We start from the raw sequence: 22,854 nt of genomic DNA, 5'->3' as shown, positions 1-22,854 counted from the left end.
TCTCAAGCACTTGGTTTTATTTTTCATCATTGAAAGTAGTAGCTGAGAGGGACCAGGCCATGAAGAAACCTGATTCACACCTAGTTGGTCTTTTCAAATTTCCCAAAGTTGTGAGATGAAGCAGACCCAGTGCCAGCACTAAGCTGAGAGCAGACCTCATGGCTTTGGCAAGTCAACTGACTGGGCTTAGAAGTGGGGCTGGACGGAGCTACAGTTAGAGGAATGAAGAGCGTTTCCTTCCTGAGGAAGACCTTCTGTGGAACATGCCTGAAATGAGGATAGCAGGAGGTGAGACGGTGCTGTCAGGAGCCTGGCTGGACCTGTGTATGGAAGGGGAAGTGTGAACTGGAGTTATTTTTGGAGGCTGGAATTTCACTTTGAGATTTTTTTTTTTTTTTTCTGGCTCATCCTATCTGCAACAATTTTATGATCTGTCTAGGTTGGCGTCGTCAACTCGATACAGCCTGGAGCCATCTGAGAAGTTTCAACTGAGGAATTGCCTGGATCAGGCTAGCCTGTGGCTATGTCTGTGCAGGACTGTCTTGCTTATTAATTGAATGGGAGCACGACTTCGGGGCAGGCGGTCCTGATTGCGTAAGAAAGCTAGTTAAACACGAGCAGGACGTGAGCCATAGAGCAAGCAGCATTCCTCCACTGGTTCTGCTTAGAGTTCTTGCTTAAGTTTCTTCTGTGATTTCCCTGACACAGGAGAGTAAACTCTTTTCTTTCCAAGTTGCTTTCCGTCAGAGTGTTGAAGCATGGCGACCAAATGAAGCTAAGGCATTATCCCCAACTTCACATTTTCCAGAGATCTTACAGGTGAGGTTAGAAGAGGGCTGCTTCAAGATCAGGCGTGGAAAACTATGCTATGTTCATTCCCCGCCCCCATTCTCATGTATAAAATGGAGCTGTAAGTCCTACTTATATTGACTTGACCCTGAAATTCTTCCTAATTAATCAGGTAAAGATGTAACTCCTCAAACACCACTGCTCACGGCGAACACTGGCAACTGGCTTGGCAAACAACCTGTATGAGCAGTACTTTGCTAAGTGCTCAAGCGAGATCCGGCAAATAAACTCCAGTCCACCTCAGATCCATGGCCACCTTTCGGTGACATTCTGTAAAAAAGCGACGACGTTCGTTTTTGTTCCCTTGTAATCTAAGTATCAAAAGAAGAGAGAAACTGGACAAGGGCCTGGGAGAGAGGGAGGTAGATAGAGGGGCAAATGCATGGGTAGAGAATAACAGAAAACAGAACAAGATTTTATTTTTTTCCCCCGTTTCTGTCATTCACACTATCCAGCTGCCTATTGACCCAAGGCCAGGTGAGCACTCCACTACTGAGCTACTGCTCCAGCTCAGGTTTTCTTTCTTTCTTTCTTTCTTTCTTTCTTTCTTTCTTTCTTTCTTTCTTTCTTTCTTTCTTTCTCTCTCTCTCTCTCTTTCTTTCTTTCTTTCTTTTCTTTTCTTTTTTTAATGTAAATGTAGTTTTCTTGTTTCTTGAACAAATGTTGAAGGTCAGGCTGTAGGGGTGAGGTTGGTGTTAGGCATTCAGGAAACAGAGTAAAGGGAAATGGAACACTGTCGTCAGGTGCTGCATTTATGCCTGACAATGCTTGTAAGTACTTTATAGTATCTAATCTTTATGAGGTATATGTCTTGTCAGCGCCATTGTAACGAGGGGGCAAATGAGGCCCAGAAGGAAATGAAGAGTTCACTTACTCACTGTCTTTCTATTGTCTTTAGGAATTTAATGTGAAACCATAGTGATATCTTTTTTTAAAAAATTATTCTTTTATTAATTACATTTTATTCACTTTGTATCCCAGCTGTAGCCCCCTCCCTAATCCCCTCCCAATACCATCCTTCTTCCCTCATCTCCTTCCATGCTCCTCCCCAAGTCCACTGATAGGGGAGGTCCTCTTCCCCCTCCCTCAAAAATACTCCATGTGTTTTGAAGAGACTGAACTTTTGCCAGACTTTGCAACCAAGTTCATAATATATCCTGAGATTGTTTAAGATTATGTATTTAATCTGTGGTCCTACTGTGTACTCAGCCTTCTAACCTGTTTAACCTGCTGTTAAGAAAGCAATGTAATTGAACCTTACTCTGCCTTGGATTTCCCAGGCAATCAGCTTTTACAGCCTAAGCTAACACATAGCTTTACTCTTAAACTATGTAACCTCCCATGCCCGCTGATCCTGAAGAGTCTATGCAGGTGTGTATGTTGTGGTAATCATTTGCTGAAAGCAGTTACCAGGTTAAAAACAACCTTAAACAACCAGTATCTTATAACTGTTGGAAGCAATAAGTGGGTGGAGATAGGCTGACGACAGCTGGGTGTATTTTTAGGTGCTTTCCTGGGTTACTGAAGTCGCTTCTCCCCTTGGGAAACGCTGTTAAAAAATTCTGTCCACAAGTGTCCCGCCCTCCTTCCCCATACCACGTTTTCTGTGCTGTTGAATAAATACGGAGCAGAGCCCTATGTTACAAGTAACACAGACAGGCAGCCAGGACAGACACAGACCAGACATGGACATCAGACAGGTAACACGTACAGGCCATAAGCCACAAGTTACACGCAGATTGAAGACATAGGGAGAGAAGCAGGTTCATACTTGCTCTTGGTCTAAACTGCTATAAGAGGAAGTCTTTTTTTTTCACCCCTTATTGTGACATTGATACATTCTGGCGACCCCTCTGAGGTTTCTTCAGTGAGTAATTGATGCAGGAAACTGTATAATATTTTTTTTAATTTTATTTTTCTCATTAGTTACATTTTGTTAATTCTGTATCCCAGCTGTATCCCTCATTCCCTCCCCAGTCCCACCCTCCCTCCCTCATCTCCTCCCTGCCCCTTTCCAAGTCCACTGATAGGGAGGACCTCCTCCCCTTTCTTGTGACTCCATTTTGTCAGGTATTTTCAGGACTGGCTGCAAAGACCTCCTCTGTGGCCTAACAGGACTGCTCCTCCCTTGGGAGGTAGGGAGGTCAAAGAGCCAATCATTGAGTTCCTGTTAGAAATAGTCCTTGTTCCCCTTACTATGGGAAACCAATTGATTACTGAGCTATCACAGGTCACATCCGAGCAGAGGTTCTAGGTTTTATCCTCTCATGGTCTTTGGTTGAGTGTCCATCTCAGAAAAGACCCTGTGCCCAGATATGTTTGGTCCTTGTGGAGCTCCTATCCTTTCCACATCAAACTCCCCTTCTTTCATATGATTCCCTGCCCTCTGCCGAGGGTTTGGTTATGAGTCCTAGTATCTATTTTGATACACTGCTAGGTAGAGTCTTTCAGATGCCTTCTGCAGTAGACTCCTGTCATACGTTCAATGCATATCCCATTTGTCTTTCTAAATGAAGATTGATCATCATACCTTGTGTCCGCTTTCTTGATTATCTTCTTTAGGTGTATAGATTTCATTATGTTTATCCTATCTTTTAGGTCTATATAAGCGAGTATATTCCATGTTTGTCTTTCTCCTTCTGGGATACTTCACTCAGAATGATCCTTTCTAGATCCCACCATTTGCCTGCAAATTTCATAATTTCCTCTTTTTTGATTGCTGAGTAGTATTCCATTGTGTAAAAATACCACAATTTCTGTACCCATTCCTCCATTGATGGACATCTGGGTTGTTTCCAGGTTCTGGCTATTACAAATTAAGCTGCTACAAACATGGTTGAGCAAATGTCCTTATTGTGTACTTGAGCAAATTTTGGGTATATGCCTAGCAGTGGTATAGCTGGGTCTTGAGGAAGCACTATTCCTAGTTGTCTGAATATGAAGATCTAGACAGTGAGCTAACTATACAGTTGACATATACCTTTAGTATGCTCAGTTGGCAGTTTGATAGCATCAAATCAGTAATTAAAAACATACTGATAAGTGTTAATAATATTATTATATTATTTTCATTAATTATCTCAATTGAGCAAACATTTAATGAATGCTCCCAGCAGCTATGTCTCAAGAAATATATTAGGGAGGTGTGTGGGTGTATGCATACACACATACATATATGCTTGTACACACACACACACACACACACACACACACACACACACACACACAGATTGTTTGGGGAAAATAATAGTCCAAGTCTATTGCAGATAGAGTATTCAGTATGGCAGATGAAAGAACTTGAGTACTTGAGTGCTTGGTAAAGAGTTTTGGCTGCTTCCAGTGGAATATAAGAACATGATCAGAACATTTTAAGAGGACTGTTTTATGACGGTTTTTAAATGAGGCTTTAGCTTGACCTGTGGAGCCATGCTAATGGCTGTCATCATGCATGATGCTCTCTCTCTCTCTCTCTCTCTCTCTCTCTCTCTCTTTCTAGGAATAGTAGAAGGAGCTATGGACCTGATCTTGATCAATTCCCTACCTCTTGTGTCTGATGCTGAAACATCCCTCACATGCATTGCCTCTGGATGGCACCCCCACGAGCCCATCACCATAGGAAGGGACTTTGAAGCCTTAATGAACCAACACCAAGATCCACTGGAAGTTACTCAAGATGTGACCAGAGAATGGGCAAAGAAGGTTGTTTGGAAGAGAGAAAAGGCCAGTAAGATCAATGGTGCTTATTTCTGTGAAGGTCGGATACGAGGACAGGCGATAAGGATACGAACCATGAAGATGCGTCAACAAGGTAACATGCCTCTACCACAACGGGCAGGTTGGATTTGTAGGGTTGCACACACATTTTGACTGCTCTTGGAGTGTAGAAGCTGAAGACACTGTCTTCCTCAGTATCGCTTATCTAGGCTACTCAGAACATGAGAGATGAAAGATACAGCCCAGACTAACCTCCTCCCTAGACTGGGACCAGACAAGCCAAACTCTTACTATACATCATGTCTGGTCATAACATGAAACAGAATATGTTGTACATTCTAATTGCCTCATAATGTTATGAACGTATAATTATGTTGCATGTATATGAAAATAGCTCTGCAAAATTATTGCCTATTTTGACATTGTTCATGTATTTAAAAAAAAACTAATTTACTTATTTTTATTTTATGTGTGTTTGTGTTTTGCCTGAATGTTTGTTTGTGGAAAGGTGTCAGCTCTTGGAGTTACAGACAGTTGTGAGCTGCCATGTGGGTGCTGGGAATTGAAGCTGGGTCCTCTGGAAGAGCTGTCAGTGTTCTTAACCACTGAGCCATTTCTTTAGTCCTAGCGTATTTTCTTTGTTTGATATTTTGTTTGGTCTGTTTACAAATGTTCTTAAAAGCAGTTTATGTTTTAAAGAAAAACATGGTCTAAAATATTTCCAAAAGGTAGCTGGAGAGATGGCTCAGCAGTCCAGAGCTTTTCTTGTAGAAGAGCTGGGGCTGGTTCCCAGGCCTGACGTCAGGGGGCTCACAGTGCCTGTGGCTCCAGCTCCAGCATACCTGACACTCCCTTCTTGAGGATACCTCAAGAAGGTATCCTGACACTCCCAGGCTTTGAGGATACCTGCACACACTCAAAATAAAATAAATCTGATGGTTGGAGAGATGGCCCAGAAGTTAAGAGCACTGTTACTCTCTCAGAGGACCTGGGTTCAATTCTTAACGCACACACACGCAGGCTGGCTCATAATCATTCATAGCCCTGTTTCCAGGCTATCCAATGTGTTTTTATGGCCTCCGAGGGCACCAGGTACCAGACACACAGACATACATGCAGGAAAAACACATACACACACAAATAATCTTTTTTTAAAAGACTTAAAATTTAATAATTTAATTAAAAAGAGATAAATTCAATGGAAAATATCTATCTGTAACTCAATTAAATTGGTTTCTTGTATTGATGACGTTTTACTTTTAAACAATTACTTATTATTATTTATTTTACAAAACTTATATTTAATGTAATATAATTAACATAATTATAGAATATAATCTTTATTAGTTATTTATACTTTATTTAATTAAGTATTTGAACAAGATATTATATAACATAACCACAAGTAGGCACGCAGCTATAACCATTTACATCTTTAAAAACTGGGCCTGAAAACCACATTGTGTTGGTTGGCTACAGCTTTATTGGACTGCCCTTGGCTGGAGGAACTTGGCTCAGTTCAATATGTCTATTGTCTGTAGCAGGCTAACCTAGGTATGTTCTCATGGAGATGAAAGAGGAGGAAGAGAACAAATGCAAACTTGAGACTTCTTGGACTCCGAGCTGGGACCCGCATGTTATGGCTAAGGTCTCATTTTATTGCCTTGGAGAAGTCAAATAGCTGAGCTTAGAATCCTAGCAAGGGGTGGAACCACAGTGGCAAAAGCATGCTTTTAGAGAAAAGTGGGGAACTGCGACCCTCTTTGTAAGCTACCATTCTGAGAAGGAGGCCACACTTTATTTTTAGTGCTCGAGTATCCAGGCTCCATTCCAAAAATATTATAATACTGAAGGAGAATTTTGAGAGCTTCTCTCCTCTATTTCTTAATGTATTTATATATATTCATACACACACACACACACACACACACACACACACACACACACATACACACACACACACACTGTGGCCCTGAACCTTACTCCACAGGGTGTATATGACAGATGGAGCCATTGTGCCAAAACTGAAGTCTCAAGGTGATGGCATTTTGTTAGTGTGCAAACATTATTCACTGACCTGTTCTGAGGCTTCTGGACATGGACAGGCAAGTAGATGGATGTCTGATTGATTAGATTCATTTGATGGATTGGTGCTGTCCTCTGTGAGGGAGGCACAGATTTCAGGCTGTGATGACCTTATCTTGATCCCAAGGGAGTGTTCTGTCCTCTCGATTATTAGCCACCTTCTTTGAATGGCTGAAACCTCAAATAAAGACATCTTTTTAAAGTTTTGTTGCCTAAGCACAGGGCTCAAGAGTAGCCAGTTCATGAGCACTGTGAGCACTTTCAAAAGTTTAATTTCTTTTTCTTTTAAAAGATTTTTTTTTTTTATACCTTGCTGGGTAGAGTCTTTCAGAGGCCCTCTGTGGTAGGCTCCTGTCCTGTTTCCTGTTTTCTCCTTCTTCCAATGTCCATCACATTTGTCTTTCTGAGTGAGGATTGATCATCTTACCCTCAGTCCTCCTTCTTGTTTAGCTTCTTTAGGTGCAAATATTTTAGTATGTTTATTCTATATCATATATATATTCCACTTATAAGTGAGTATATACCATGTGTATCTTTCTGCTTCTGGGATACCTCACTCAGGATGGTCTTTTCTAGATCCTACAATTTGCCTGCAAATTTCATGATTTACTTGTTTTTAATTGATGAGTAGTATTCCATTGTGTAATCATACAGCAATTTCTGTATCCATTCCTCCGTTGAGGGACATCTGGGTTGTTTTCAGGTTCTGGCTCTTACGGATAGAGCTGCTATGAACATGGTTGAATACTGAAACTCATAACCAAACTTTGGGCAGAGTACAGGAAATCATATGAAAGAAAGAGGAGTTAGTAACACCTAGAGAGGACAGGAGCTACACAAGGAGAGAGACAGAACCAAAATATCTGGGCCCAGGTCATTTCTCAGACTGATACTCCAACCCAGAACCATTCGTGGATATAACCTAGAACCCCTGCACAGATGTAGCCCATGGCAGCTCAGTATCCAAGTGGGTTTCCTAATAAGGGAAATAGGGACTGTCTCTGACATGGAACTCAGTGGCTGGCTCTTTGAACACTCTCCCCCCCCAAGGGGGAGCAGCCTTGCCAGGCCACAGAGGAAGACAATGAAGCCAGTCCTGATGAGACCTGATAAGCTAGGGTCAGATGGACGGGGAGGAGGGCCTCCCCTATCAGTAGACTAGGGGAGGGGCATGGGAGGAGATAAGGGAGGGTGAGATTGGGAGGGAATAAGGAAGGGGGCTACAGCTGAGATGCAAAGCGAATAAACTGTAATTAATATAAAAAATAAAAATTTAATTTTAAAAAAATTAAAATTTTGACTAAAAATAAGAATTTTTAAAGTGTTTATGTACGTGGGTGTTTTGCTTCCACATACGTCTGTGCACCATGTATGTGCCTGCTGCCTACAGAATCCAGAACAGGGTGGTGAATTCCCTGGGACTGGAGTTACAGATAGTTGTGAGCCACCATGTAGGTGCAGAGAACTGAACCCAGGTCCTCCGCTAAAACAACTATTCTTACACTGATCCACATTTCCATACCTCTCAGGGACTTAACTTTTTTTTTCTTTTTGGTAGCTGAAAGTGGGGGTTTTATTTTTTCTCATTTATTTATTTTATTCACTGTACATTCTTGTAGCTCCTTCCCTCCTCCCCAACTAGCCCCATCCTCTCTCCTTTTCCCTTTTCTGAGGAAAAGGGGAGCTCCCTTTCCCACCCACCCCGGCTTGCATCAAGACTGAGCATGTCCTCTTCCCCTGTGGCCTGTCAAGGCAGTCCTTCCAGGGAAAAGTAATCTAAAAGCTGGCAAGTGAGTCCTTGTCCAATGTAGTCCCCACTTCCCTTATTAGAGGACCCACTTGAAGCCTAAGCTGCCCATCTGCTACATCTTTGTAGGTCCAGTTCATGTATGGTCCTTGGTTGATGCTTCAGTCTCAGCAAGCCGCTCCAGGCCCTGGTTAGTTGGCTCTTTTTTTTTTTTTTTTGTTTTTGTTTTGTTTTGTTTTTTGTGGAGTTCCTGTCACTTCTGGGTCCTTTTCTCTTTCCTCCCACTTTTCCACAAGACTCCCTATGCATCCACTAACGTTTGGCTGTGAATCTCAGCATCTGTTTTGAGGCACTGCTGGGTAGAGCCTCTCAGAGGACAACTCTGACAGGCTCCTGTCTGCAAGCTTAGCAGAGTATTGTTCATAGTATCAAGGGTTGGTGCTCTCCGAGAGGGTCTGTCTTTGGTTGGGCCAGGCATTGGTTTGGTATTCCCTCAATCTCTGCTCTATCTGTTCTGTCTTTATCCCTGCACATCTTGTAGACAGGGTAATTTTGGGTCAAAGTTATTGTGGGTGGGTTGGTGTTCCTCTCTCTTTACTAGAAGACTAGTCTAGTTAGAGGGTGTCCTCTTCAGTCTGTATGGTCTCTGCTAATAGGAGTCTCTGCTTGAATCCCGTCATATCTTACCCTGACTTAGGTCTCCAGCTTGTCACAGAGATGTCCCCACCCTCAGGTTCTCTTTTCTCTACAGGCCTTCTGTCCTCTCACCCTCGCTCTCTTCAGGTCTGATCTCCAACCTCTTAACTCTCTGCTCTCCCTCTCCTACCTTGTTCCCTCTCTTCAACCATTACCTCTATCTATTCTATCTCCTCTTCTGAGTGAGATTTATATATCCTCACTTGGGTTCAGGGACTTAATTTTAAATGATAAAGCAGGTATAGGTAAGTTGAGTACCTCTGCACATTTTGATGTAAGAATCTTCAGGGATTTTATTTTTACAATTTTTCTTTTAGTTTTGACTAATTTGTGTGTGTGTGTGTGTGTGTGTGTGTGTGTGTGTGTGTGTGTGTGCGCACACACACAGCATAGGTGTAGAGGTCAGAGGACAACTTTGTAAAATTGGTGTTCTCACACCACATTTGATCTTCACAGGGATCAATACTCATGGCCAGACTTGGCAGCAAGTGCCATTACCAGCAGAGCCTCCTTGCCGGCTCTTGTAGGGCTTAAAGGTGTTTACAAGTCACCTGTGGCTCTTTTATGTAGCTCTTTTAAAATGGAGCCTTTGGTTTAGAAGTGTGCTGAGCAAGCCCTGAAACTGTTTATATCAAAGGGCCTAGGGATAAGCCCTACTCTCCCACAGACTGTACCCTGAGTGGTGAGAGGTTAGGATCGGCCCCTCTCTGACATCCACCTAAAATCACTTCTTTGAATGCGATAAGTAAAATATTTGGAGGCAGCAAGCTCAATTTAAGGTCAAAAGTGATACAAATCTCTTTTCCTCACTAACAAAAGACTTTCAAAGCAAAACTATACTGTTCACCTTTAAATGACATTGGGGCAAGTGGGAAAAACACACCGCAGACATTCCCAGGAATGTAGTTCTCCACTGAGGGAACAGAGGTTGGACAAAGGGATATGAGGTGTGCCAAAGCTATCATGGCTGATGGACAGTTCTGTTATTTTTCACATGTCATTTGGGTTTGATTTGTGTTACTCGTGTGTCATTTTGCCTAGTCTCCACATTCCTAAGGACAATGATCTGAGATTTGTGCCCCATTCGCTTAGAGTGTAAAGTATCAAGATTCCCTCTTTGGGCTGTCTGTGGTCACCCTTGATTAAATATAAATGGTAGTATGTAGAGCATATTGAAAGGAGTGTTGGAAGTTAAAAAACAAAACAAAACAAAACAACTATCGTTGATTGAGCCAGCCAGACCATGAACCTGGCTCCCAGAGGTAAAGATGTTTTAAGTTCAGTTAAATGAGGTAAGGCAGGTTTGGATGGTGAGCAACAGTAAGATGGGGTTGGTTTTACCCTTACATCATCCAAATTTGAATTCTTTCTCTACCATTCACCAGCTGTACATCTTGAAACTAGTGAGTTGACTTCTGTTGGTCTCATTGGTCACTATCTGTGAAATGGGTATAAGAGCACCTACACACAGTTATGTTAAACTAAGATTATGTATGTATATACGTGTCTGTCTGTCTGTCTATCTCTATGTATATATGTGTATATAAAGCCTGATCCCAGGAGCACACGGATTTACCTGGGTGTGCTCTCACACACTTGCATAAAATAACACAGTTCAACATAAGGTGTTTATAAAGAGCCAAAAGGGGATTTCACATCCCTAGTTCAGAAATTGTGTGCATGGCCTCTACGTAGGCTTCTGTATAGCACTCTCAATGTTAGCCATTCTTTCTTCAGTTCTGAGCACTAGCTGTAAAAGTGCAAGGTCTCTACTGAAAGCCCCAACAGGCACCAGAGCAGAGGGTGGAGAGAAGGAAGAGTAGAAGACAGCTGGGTGTCCTAAGTCTAGGAGTGTTGGCTCAGGAAAGGTTACTTAACTGAAATCATAGATATTCCTTACTTGAAAATTAAGGTGAATAAAGATTTTTCTCAGGTGCTTCTGAAAATCAAATGAGATGCTTAAAAGTTATTAGCATTATCTGGGTTACCATAAAGGTTCAATCACTATTATAGTACATTAGAAGAGTAATTTAGTGGGAGGGGGGGGTTGGTGATTTGTTTGTTTTGAGATAGTGTCTTGTTATGTAGCCTTGGCTGGCTACAGACTCTCAGCAATCTTCCTGCTTCAGCCTCACAAATGCTGGGATTAGAAGCAAGAACCACCACACCTAGCTCTAGCTGGCTTAGTTTTCCTACTCGTGGTTTTAGGGTATGTACTAATGGTGGCGGCACATACAAAACGGACAAAGAGGTTACATATTTTTGCCTGTATTTGGGTAGTAAGAACATCTTCGACTGGGACTGAGTCTGCCTTTCCTGTTGGCCAATCAGGGGGGGAAATATGTGATAGAGAAGGTGATATGGATTATGGTATCAGAAAGACTTTCAAAACTATGCCATTGCCCCTATTGGCTCCATAGTAAAAGACCTTGGGAGGGCTCCATCAGCAAAGTGCTTTGGTGTGACTAGAAGTTTAATCCCGGAATTCTTGTTAAAAAAAAAAAAGTACATGCTTGCAATCCTAGAGGTGTAGAGGCAGAGCCAGCAGGAACCCTAGGATGGCTAGCCGGCCAGCCTTGCCTGACAACTAAGCTCCAGGTGAATGAGACTGTAGCTCCACCAAAAGAGCAGATGGCACTCCTGAAGTTGCCTTCTGACCTCCATGTTAGCCCGCACATGTGTTCATACCAGAACACGTGTGCATACCAAAAAACACGTGCACCCGTGCATACACATACACACATACCACCATGGGAACTCAAGGACTTGTCCAGAAACACAGCATAAGGACAAACAGCAATATGATGCCCCTTGCTGCTGACTCATACAACTTAGTAGGAAGTGGAAAATCCACTGGAGATATGCCAAACAGCTTAAACTGGCTTGCATACCCCAACAATCCAACTGTTTTTCATTTTGTTTTGTTTTGTTTTAATCAATGGAATCATCATCCAAGACAATCAACAGCAGTTTGCTCACACATCAGTGGAGATTTATTTTGGGGGTAGTGATACAGATAAAGCTCTGTAACAGTTTCAGATCTAAAGATCTGCTTCAGAATGAACCAGGAGAAAAAATGGACTTTTATTTTCTTTTCCTAGCTTCATTTTGAGAAGTAACTTTACAATAGACGTCAAACTGCCTAACCATGATTATAAAGTTGACAGAGAGGAGCCATCTGTACTATTCTTCATGAGTACATGAAGAGTATTTTTAATAGATAGGCAAAAAAGCTGAAATAAAATGCATCAAATTCATTCTTTTTGAGATAGGGGTCTCATGTAATCCAGGCTGGATGATACATACTAATCCCCAAGGTTAGTATGTATGTAAGGATGAGCTTTGAACTTTTGCTCCACTTCCCAAGTATTGAGATAGCAAGAGTATACTAGCATGCCTGATAGGGATTATACCCGGACCTTTGAGCATGATAGGCAAGCTCTCTACCGTGGGAGCCCAGCCTCCGCCCATATTCATTTTTCTGTCCTACAATTATTTTTTTGAGTATGTCATATATTGGAGACTATTTCCAGAAGACATTTCTCTGGCAACCTTATAAATGTTTCCATCTAGATTAGTCTTTTCTAAATGAGGGCTGCTAAGCCCCCATTAACAGAGGGAGCTCATCGTTGTTGTCCTCAGGTGCCTTCACTAGCTAGTGAGTGTCGCTCCAAGGAGAGCAAACACCAGCCTCATTGCAAGGTCTAGCTGCAACTACCAGCAGGTTTTATGTTTCAAAACAGATGTGGTCCTGCCCTCCTGCAGCCTCAAGGGAGCAGCAGGGGACATATACTGTGAACAAGGCTTTGACTAGGATAGGGCAGGGTATTTGGAGAGCCACCAATGAGGCCATCTAACCTGGATCCTAGGGATAAAAGGCCCCAATAGGCATGCAAATGCAAACTGATGGATGAGTAGGAGCTGGTAGGGAATGAAGGAAAGGGGTTGAGAAGAGACAAGCCATAGATGGTGGCACACACCTCTAATTCCAGTGCTCAGGGAGGCACCTTTGCTTACAGCTTCTCTCATCTGCTTCTTCTTCCTGCCCTTAAGTGAACAAATAAAGTGTGTTTTTAGTTTTCCCATCCACATGATATTATGCATGCCGTCTTTCCAGTACAGGGCTTGGCAATCTCAGTGGAGTAGTTGGCCCGAGAAGTCTTGTGGACATTAGTATGCAGGCCGTGAGCTCCTTAGTTAGGATTTTGGTGCTGTGAAAAGACACCATAACCACAGCAACTCTTCTAACTGGGGCTGGCTTACAGTTCAGAGGTTAAGTCCATTATCATCATGGTGGGAAACACGGCTGCACACAGGCAGACACAGTGCTGGAGAAGGAGCTGAGAGTTCTACATCTTGATTCAGAGGCTGCAGAAGGAGACCAATGTGAGCTTGAGACCTCAAAGCCCATCCCCACAGTGACATACTTTCTACAACAAAGCTGCACCCTCCTAATAGTGCGACTCCTTATGGGTCAAGCATTCAGACATGATTCTAGGGGGCCGTTCCTATTCAAACCATTACAGTTCTTTAATTGAAAAACAAAAACAAAAAAACAAACAAACTGGTCTTTCTAGAATTCCTGTGTGATCTTGAGCCAGGTTACTTACTTTCTGTACCTCCGTATCCTCATTTGTAAAATGGGGATAATGGCAGTGCTTATGTCATAAAGATATTATGAAAAATCAATCATGTAATGGGTTTAGATCAGTGTTTGGCCCATAGCACTATTAAATGGTTCTTATTATTATGATCCAGGCAAGTCACATGGCCATGATGAATGCACACTGAACCTCTAACATGCTCCCAAACCACAGGAAGCCTGAAGTCAAGCATGCGACATAACTCCTTTGCTAGTACTTGCAAAAAACAAAACAAAAAACCCACCAGCTTAGAGACATTCATGCAGGCGGACATCCACAGACCTTTGGTGTGGAGGTGCCGCTAAGAAAACAGGGAGCTAAGAGAGCAAGTCTGAAATAATAAAGAGCCACAGAGTGGGAGGAAAAAGCTACATTGAAGTTGAGCCTACGGAGGAATCTAAGTTCCTTCCCCAACACAATGCCCAGTGAAAAGTCCCACACTCAACTAAACAGTCTCCACACAAAGGGGAGAAAATATAAACAAACCGCAGAGAAAGTCACAAAGATGAAATGATCAGAAAAGTTCTCACAGGAGTCTCTCACAGTCGGGAAGAACACTGTGTGTTAGGGTGACCAAGCTGTCAACGTGAGAAGGAGCGCTCTAGAGCCTGTGTCCCCTCACCCTGCTTGCCTTCTCTGCATGCTGATCCAGTTTAGTTCCTGCTGACACCCATATGACAAATTCATCACAGGAGTGATGTCATTTCTTGATACTTGGCAAGGATGCCGTGAGCGCCTTGAGGCTTAGCTTCTACTACTTCATATTCATAACAGCCTTCACGGTGAATTTTATTTTCGAATTACAGATGAGAAATCTGGAATTTGCAGAGGTGAAATTACTGGGTGAGTGTCAGAGGATGGATGCATGCCCAAGGCCATCTGTTTCCAGCGCTCATACTGCCTTCTCTATCTCTTGCTCTATACATTGCTCCCTCCATGTTTGCCCTGGGCATCAAGTACATCAATGGCATTCACTTTCCTGAACATACCAGGGGGACTTGGCAGGGAACTTTTCTTCAGTAAGCAGCCACAGCACATAGGCAGAAATTAGCAGACTACCAAAGTCTTCTCAGGGTGGTTCAAGGCATCTCCTGCCTTCACAAGGTAGCTTTCTAAGCTGGAGATACACAGAGCATTTAATAGGGTCTCTTGAGTCAGCCCCCATCCAAAAGACATGGGTAAAATAGGAAGACACTGACTAGAAAGTGTAGCAGCTTTATTCGTAATAGCCAGAACCTGGAAACAACCCAGATGTCCCTCAATGGAGGAATGGATACAGAAATTGCTGTACATTTACACAATGAACTACGACTCAGCAATTAAAATAAGGAAATCATGAAATTTGCAAGCAAATGGTGGGAACTAGAAAAGATCATCCTGAGTGAGGTATCTCAGAAGCAGAAAGATACACACAGTATATACTCACTCATAAGTGAATACTAGACCTATAATATAGGTCTATATATAAACTAAAAATCTGTACACCTAAAGAAGCTAAGCGAGAAGGAGGACCCAGAGTAAGATGATCAATCTTCACTCAGAAAGACAAATGGAATGAACATTGGAAAAAGGAGAAAACAGGAAACAGGACAGGAGCCTACCACAGAGGGCCTCTGAAAGACTATGCAGCAATGTATCAAAGCAGATGCTGAGACTCTTAACCAAACTTTGGGCAAAGTGCAGGGAATCTTATGAAAGAAGAGGGGGATAGTAAAAGCTGGAGCAGACAGGGGCTCCATAAGAAGAAAGACAGAACCAAAATATCTGGACACAGGGGTCTTTTCTGAGACTGATACTTCAACCCAGAATCATGCATGGAGATAACCTAGAACCCCTACACAGATGTAGCCCATGGCAGCTCAGTCTCCAAGTTGGTTCCCTAGTAAGGGGAATGGGGACTGTCTCTGACATGAACTTTGTGGCTGGCTCTTTGACAACTCCCCCCCCTCCCAAAGGGGGAGCAGCCTTGCCAGGGCACAGAGAAAGACAATGAAGCCAGTCCTGATGAGACCTGATAAGCTAGGATCAGATGGAAGGGGAGGAGGACCTCCCCTTTCCGTGGACTTGGAGAGGGGCATGGGAGGAGATGAGGGAGGGAGGGTAGGATTGGGAGGGAATGAAGGAGGGGGCTACAGTTGGGATACAAAGTGAATAAACTGTAATTAATATAAAAAATTTTTAAAAACTAACTTTAAAAAAAGACACTAAGTAGAAAATTCTTCTCAAGGTCCTTAACAGAGCCTCTCTGATTTTAAGACTTAGTCCTGAACCAAAACTCTGTAGGGATTTTTCTAGTTTGCCATCAAGTGCAGGACGTTGTGCTATTGACTTCTGATTTAGGTGCTTTCTGAGCAGAAAAGTGTCTTATTTATGCAGGTTTGCTTTGTAGCATTCAGATAACTGGGGATTTGTTTCCATGAGTTTCCAAAGATCTTTAATGATTTTACTCACACTATCTCTATTTTTTTTTCTTGGTAGTTTTTGGTCTGCTTGACTGATCTGTTGGTTTCAGAAAGTTGCCACTCTGCTTAGAGACTTTTCAGCTTCTGGGCTTTTACTGTTAGTGCTTTGTTTCAGGGGTTTGGAAGGACTGGCGTTCGTACGCGAGCAAGCCATGCAAATGAGATTTTCTAAAGAGATTTTACTATATGGCTCTGTCTCACCACATAACAACTATTTTGATCCCTAAACATTTTGGGCATTAAAAATATTTTTCCAATGTAAGTACTGCAGAAGTGGTTTCTTTCAGCTAGTTTAGTACGTATTTTTCAGTTGCTTTATTCTCAAGATAATATATCCATTTTCTTTGGTGTATAGTTTATGAAAAGGCTGTATGTGTGTGTATGTGTGTGTGTATACATGAATGTTTGTATTTTAACTCCTGGGATTCTCTCTCTTTTTACATGTATTCAGTATGTCTTCTGTCACTTTAATCTATGTGTGTGTGTGTGTGTGTGAGAGAGAGAGAGAGACATGATTTTCCTTGTCCTCACTTGTTCTCTTTTTAGTCATCTGTTGACTTCCATTTTCTCTTGTCCCCTAGGTTATATGTGTTGCTAATCTCCTCTTAGCATTAATCCTTCTGTTTTTAACATTGATTTTACACTACCTAAAGATAACGTCCCTCATTATTTCTTGTAAGGTCATTCTCTGCAGATTATGGTGTACATTAAAGGAATTCAGACAGTTGCTTCTGGAAGAATGTTAGGCACTTTCATTCACACATCTTCTCCAGAACACCAAGCAACTGAGGCAATGTTGTTTTCCAAGCTCGACACTGAGGCAGAGGTTAAACTTATTGTTGGTACTGAAAGCCAAATACAGACTCCTTCCTGTTTCCCCCTCAGTGCTGACCAGTTTCACAACTGAGTCAGCTCATGCATGTTGATTAAAGGGCATAGGGCAAGGCATTAGCATCCCTCCTTGTCTTTCCCCTTCGATAGTTCAGTCTTTATATCATGAACGTTTGCAGCATTATACCCATTCCCTTTTGTGTGCACTTACTCTTTTTTTTTAAAGCAACAAACACCACTACATAAAAGAAACAAAAGAAAAGTGAGAAATGTTAGTGTTATTTGAGGAAACTCATATTCCATACCTTCCACACTTGGTAGGTATTGGGGAAGGGAAGCAGGTTCATAGTTAATATAGTTCATAGCTAGTATTAGGATATAGTGTAACAGAATATGTCAATCATTATAAAGTGCCCTCTTCCTCGTTATTTGCATTGTAAAATTATCATGTGTATATTGTGTGTCTATATTGATATTTTATAAAGGAAATGACCATTCCTTTCATTAGATTCCTTAAAAGGCGCAGGTAATACAGTCTATTATCTACTATTATTCTTCATATCAGAAAAGCCAGCTGGTGCTTGGTTTGTGCTGGGTCTCATCCTCGAGGCGTTGGTGTTTATTTGCTCCAGAGGAAAAAGCACGTATTGATTAACTCGTTTGTTTATTGTCCTTCTCTTTTAAAAGCCTCCTTCCTACCTGCTACTTTAACCATGACTGTGGACCGGGGAGATAATGTGAACATATCTTTCAAAAAGGTGTTGATCAAAGAAGAAGATGCCGTGATTTACAAAAATGGTGAGTCTGTCTCATCTTCCTTCACTGCGGTGGGAGACACCGGATGACCCCTAGCACATCACATATCGCCATGCTGCAGTTTCAAGGGCAGTTGTCCAAAAAACTGCTCTGACACAAGCTTTTCAAATTCTGTCTATAGCAGAAGCCAGCTTAGACAAGGTGCTTGGTTATTTAATTGAGTAAATTGAGGTAGGGATTCAAAGACCCGTGCACATATATGCATAGACGCATAGGGTGTAGACACATACAATAAAAGCTTACTGCGACATAATAGGTAGAGTCTCATATCCCAGCAGGTAAGATGTGAGCTTGTCTGACTGTTGAGGTTAATTGATTATAAGGACAAATGAATGTGTTTGAGCACAACCTGTTTTCCTCCACGTCTCTCCCTTTTCAGGTTCCTTCATCCATTCCGTGCCCCGGCATGAAGTACCTGATATTTTAGAAGTGCACTTGCCTCATGCTCAGCCCCAGGATGCTGGCGTGTACTCAGCCAGGTACATAGGAGGGAACCTGTTCACCTCGGCCTTCACCAGGCTCATCGTCCGGAGTAAGTGACCAAGAGTCCACAGTGGCTCTACACTGATGTGGTTTTAGGTTATGGAAACCGGCAGTGCTGCAAAAGCAAAATGCAGGGATAGGTCGGGAGGACACCAAGGACTCTTGGAAATTTGACAGAGAGGTTGACAAGCAGTTGCAGAAAAAGCTGTATTCTAGGGAAGATGTGGGGTTCAAAAGTAATGGGGCTGGGGTGAGCTTTTCATCTAGGAGGTTGCTGTTATTACAGATAAGATCCATGATGATTTACCTCTATGTTTTATATTCCCAGTGGAAAGAATTAGCTTGGCCTAAGATGCCCAGGTGTCTACCAGCCTAAACCAGGAAGCCATAGACAAGAGTAGAGCCGTAAACCAGAACCCATAGTTGTGTTGCAGGGCCATCTCCACTGGAAAGGGAAATTGAAGTGAGGAGGATGGTTTCTGAGTACTAGGATATGACAATCACAATAGGATGTGTTGGCTCATTTGGGCTGCTAGGTAAACTTTTTTTTTCCTTCAAGTCCCATGAGCTCTAGATTATTTAACACTTTAATGTGAACTTTATGTTTAGATTTGAAAACTGCAAGAGTTAAAACTAGCAAAAACTTCCCTCTCCACTGTAATATAATCATCAAGGTTGAAGGGGTTGGGACTAGTAATTTTTTTTAATGGAGAAATTGATTTATGTAAAGCACGAGATTTGCCTTGCCTTGAATTCCCCTCAGCCATGTCAAGTGATTTATGCAATTAAATCACTCAGGCCTTTGGGCCTACATCTCTGTCATTCCTCTGATGAAGGATCTCTCTAATTCATGAAGATAATTTATTCTGCTTTGCATTATGTTTATTTACTCATTGAATAAAATCCTGTTGATAACTGTATTGAAAGGCATTGTGTTGGTGTTAGAGACAGAGTATCACACAATAAACCCACATCCCTTAGGTAATTCCCAGCCAGAGCAAGTATGTATATAATTAGGAAAGTCAGCATGATGATATAATGGTAGAAGTATGAAAAGTGTGCTTCACCTAGTTTATTCCACGTGCCAAAAGACCTCAAGAAATACAAATTAAAGTAAGGTATTCTATCGGCAGGATTATTTGAACTTGAATCAACAGAGATCTGCCCCTGTTCCCAAAACTGGCTTTCTTATGCAGAGCTCATGTGAAAGCAATTTTTAAAGGATGTTAGTAAATCTGCAGCATTCAGCTTTTGATGTCTAGTTTTTCAGCTATTTCTTGAATTCACCTCCAATTCCCTCTTTCCACCACTACACAGGAGAGGTCAGGAGGTAAAGGAGCACCTTGCATTCATTTCTTCAAATAGTTCTTGTGTCTGATATAATGGTATATATTCAAAGACTTAGAATATGGGGTAACCATGGTATGTTGTTTTGGACCTGAACCACTAGTCTGGTGCATGTCTCTTTGAGACTGGGAAAACCAGAAGCGCTGTCCTACTTTTAACTATCACTCAAACCCATGATTTCTGGCAATAACATGTGGGGATCCTCCAACCCCAAGCAAGTCTCCAGAAGATGTGGCCTGGGAAGCTTACAGTTAAGCTGTATTCTGATTCTACCTGGAGATAGCGTCAGATCCCGAGGGTAAGGGCCCAGCTGCGCATGACTGCCCTTATTTTGCTTGCTTGCTGAGAACCGCAGGTAGTGCCTGTGGTTCTGACCTATATATCCAGGCTTCTCGAACGTCCCTTTTTTGTTTTGGTGAATTGATAGGCCATCTCCCAAAACTCGGGGAATAACGTAGGTTTGTTATAGAGGATACTAAAGAGGATCCTGATGAACGGTCACAGGTCAGAGGCACCCCGGGCAAGGTGCGGGGACACGCTTTCCAGGAACCTTCTACTCTAGAAGCTCTCTCAGTATTCAAATCATCCGCTAACCTTTAGCCCTTAGCCCGCCCTAGAGATTGGAAGTGAGACTAAATTCCCTACTCTGCAGTGGTTCCCTAGTCTTTCTGGTGACCCTTACCATAAAGTCAGTTATGGGCACCTTCGCCGCCTTGATCAGCTAGTCATCTCATTAGCACACAAAAGGTGCTCATCACTTTGAGGGTTCTAGAGACACTACGCCAGGAACCAAGCGGGAGAACCAAAATTTTATTTCCTAATACCTCACATTGTCATCTGAAACGTGTTTAAATATTTTTTTTTTCCTCCTGGTGAAACAGGGTCTCACGCGAGTCTCGTAGTTCAGATTCTAAGCGCCACGTTTACAGACCTGAGCCACCACGTCTAGTTTACAGCCGTTTGTAAGCGTCAAAACCCAAGTAGAGATTAGAATTTGGAGCTCGTCTGGCCTTTTCTCCTAAAGCAAAAGATCCCATTTTAATCTCTGTACTGTTTTCCGAAAGACGTTGCCTCCGTGTTAGCATATTTAAGGAAGCTATTTGTGAAGTACACTAGTGTCTGAAGTCATTCAAAGGAAGTTGGAAAGCGGCTTGTAATCACCCTATTTAACAATCGCTCCCCAATATGACTTCCTTGGTGTTTAGGGAGGGAAGCTGGAGGCATTTGTTCTTTTCCCACACCCGCAGGCATCTCTTTTGTATGAACTAAGGCATAGGAACTACTGGTGCTTTAATGTTTTAAACTTTAGAAATCCCGCTGGTGATATTTATAGATTTCTTTTCAGTGTAACTTTTTTTTTTCATGACAGAAGCTTTCCTACAACATAATTTTTTCCTTTTGCATGCCATGAACATATAGCTTTTTTTAAAATATAGAATTGCAAAGCTTAAAAGCTAAGTTGCACCAGTGAATATTGTTTGAGTACCAACAATTTCTCCATCCTAAGAGATCACCCCTGCTGTCCTCCAGAATTTCATTCTTCTTCCTGCAATCGGGGATGAAGCTGGGCTATCTCTGCAGGAAGACACTAGATTGGAGAGTATGGTTTCAAGGAAGAGGAGCCTGCTCCACTGAAATTATCTGACTTTATGTTTATCACGTGTAAGCACCTGGGAGCCTGGCTCTCACTAACTGTACAATCTTTCTCCCATTACATGCCAACGAACATAACTGTCAGCTTTCAGACATTTTGCAACTTTATTGATTAAGGGGAAGGTGTAGGAAATGGTACGTGTTGATAGTCTTTCTGATTATTTTAGAGAAAATACTGATAGCCAGGAGTTCTTGCCAAAGAGAGTTCAAGGTTACATCAGCGCAGGCATGTGTTCCAAGTTCCCCACAGATAAAAAAAGGAAACTAAAATTTCAACCACAAAGGGCCTTACCAGCACTTCTGAGTTATCTGTGTATTTGAAGTTATTCTTGAGTCTAATTAACAATCTAAAATCACCAAGTCTTTGGAAGTAACTTGGAAAGATCAATCCAGGAAGCATTTCACTGCCTTGAGCTGAGTTTTGCTCATCTTGGTATTTTGCTTCACTTGTTTCTTATGTACTTTCAGGCTGAAATAGTGCATCCACCTGGCTATTTCTTCTCTTTAGTCTCAGCCCTCCTCCACCTACTCCATGCTGAGTCAATGTACAGGCTTGTTGGCTGGAACTCCCTGGCCACAAGAGTTTTTTATTCCAAGGTTGTGGCTCTGAGCTTTGTATTTCTGTCAGATTCCTCAGTGATGGAGATGCCATTGACCAGGGCCTCTGTCTTAAAAGATGCTTCAGTTTTGAACCGTACTGTGAGCATGCCAAAGTCTCTTCCCTCGTGTCTCATCCTGGAACACATTCTCTAGCCTCATCTTCCTTGTTGCTTATGTGGTCCTGCATATCCAACTCACAGAGCGCCCTCGCAGAAAGCCTTCCTGTGTGTCTTCTTCTATGGGCGAAGCAGGATGTGGAGCTCCTTGACTCTGCTTCTATCACTGTTTACAGTTTAACTTTTTCTCCCCACATTACACCATTAGCTTTTAGAGGAATGAGACTATATTTTAATCTTCATTCCCTATTGCCCATTAAAACGATAGTCACATATTCATTGTTCAATAACAGTTTGTTGAGTAAATATGCTTTCCTTCCCACCTCCATGTTTTTCTTAACAAAAGGGTGTGAAGCTCAGAAGTGGGGGCCCGACTGTAACCGCCCTTGTACTACTTGCAAGAACAATGGTGTCTGCCATGAAGATACAGGGGAATGCATTTGCCCTCCTGGGTTTATGGGGAGGACGTGCGAGAGAGGTAAGTGAGTATACCTGATGAGGAGACCATAGCTTGAAAGAGCCATCATTGCTGTATGGAGTTTTAAATCGGGACATAGCTGAGGAAGAGGACTAAATGGCTCCGCTTAGGCCTATGCTACCTTTTCTGTGTGGATTAGCTTCTACCTTTTCTAAAGGTTATTTATTGCAGACTGCTGAAACGTTATAACAAAAACACCAATTTGTGGTGTTACAGCCAATGTGAAGGTTCGTGGTTATGAAACTGAGTGGTGGCCCGAGCCTCTCTTTGTGAGGCAGTTTTGTTTCCTGTTCTATAAAGTGGGTCATGAGATGGGCTTGTTCCCACCTTTGCC

The 22,854-nt window shown here is 42.3% G+C and overlaps 1 protein-coding gene across 2 annotated transcripts in view; it reads left to right on the top strand.

Annotated features, from left to right (window-relative positions):
* Tek (TEK receptor tyrosine kinase) overlaps positions 1–22,854 on the top strand; it is a 117,877-nt gene that overhangs the window by 35,594 nt on the left and 59,429 nt on the right. For both annotated transcript variants that reach the window (XM_055618979.1, XM_055618978.1), the window contains exons 2-5: positions 4,346–4,657; positions 17,715–17,825; positions 18,223–18,375; positions 22,389–22,520. In XM_055618979.1, the coding sequence (XP_055474954.1) occupies positions 4,346–4,657; positions 17,715–17,825; positions 18,223–18,375; positions 22,389–22,520 (708 nt within the window). The remainder of the gene's footprint in view (positions 1–4,345; positions 4,658–17,714; positions 17,826–18,222; positions 18,376–22,388; positions 22,521–22,854) is intronic.

This window comes from Psammomys obesus, unplaced genomic scaffold (assembly GCF_907164565.1).
Source record: "Psammomys obesus unplaced genomic scaffold, mPsaObe1.curated_primary_1811, whole genome shotgun sequence".
In the NCBI taxonomy this organism is placed as follows: domain Eukaryota; kingdom Metazoa; phylum Chordata; class Mammalia; order Rodentia; family Muridae; genus Psammomys; species Psammomys obesus.
This window is presented reverse-complemented; position numbering and strand designations above follow the sequence as displayed.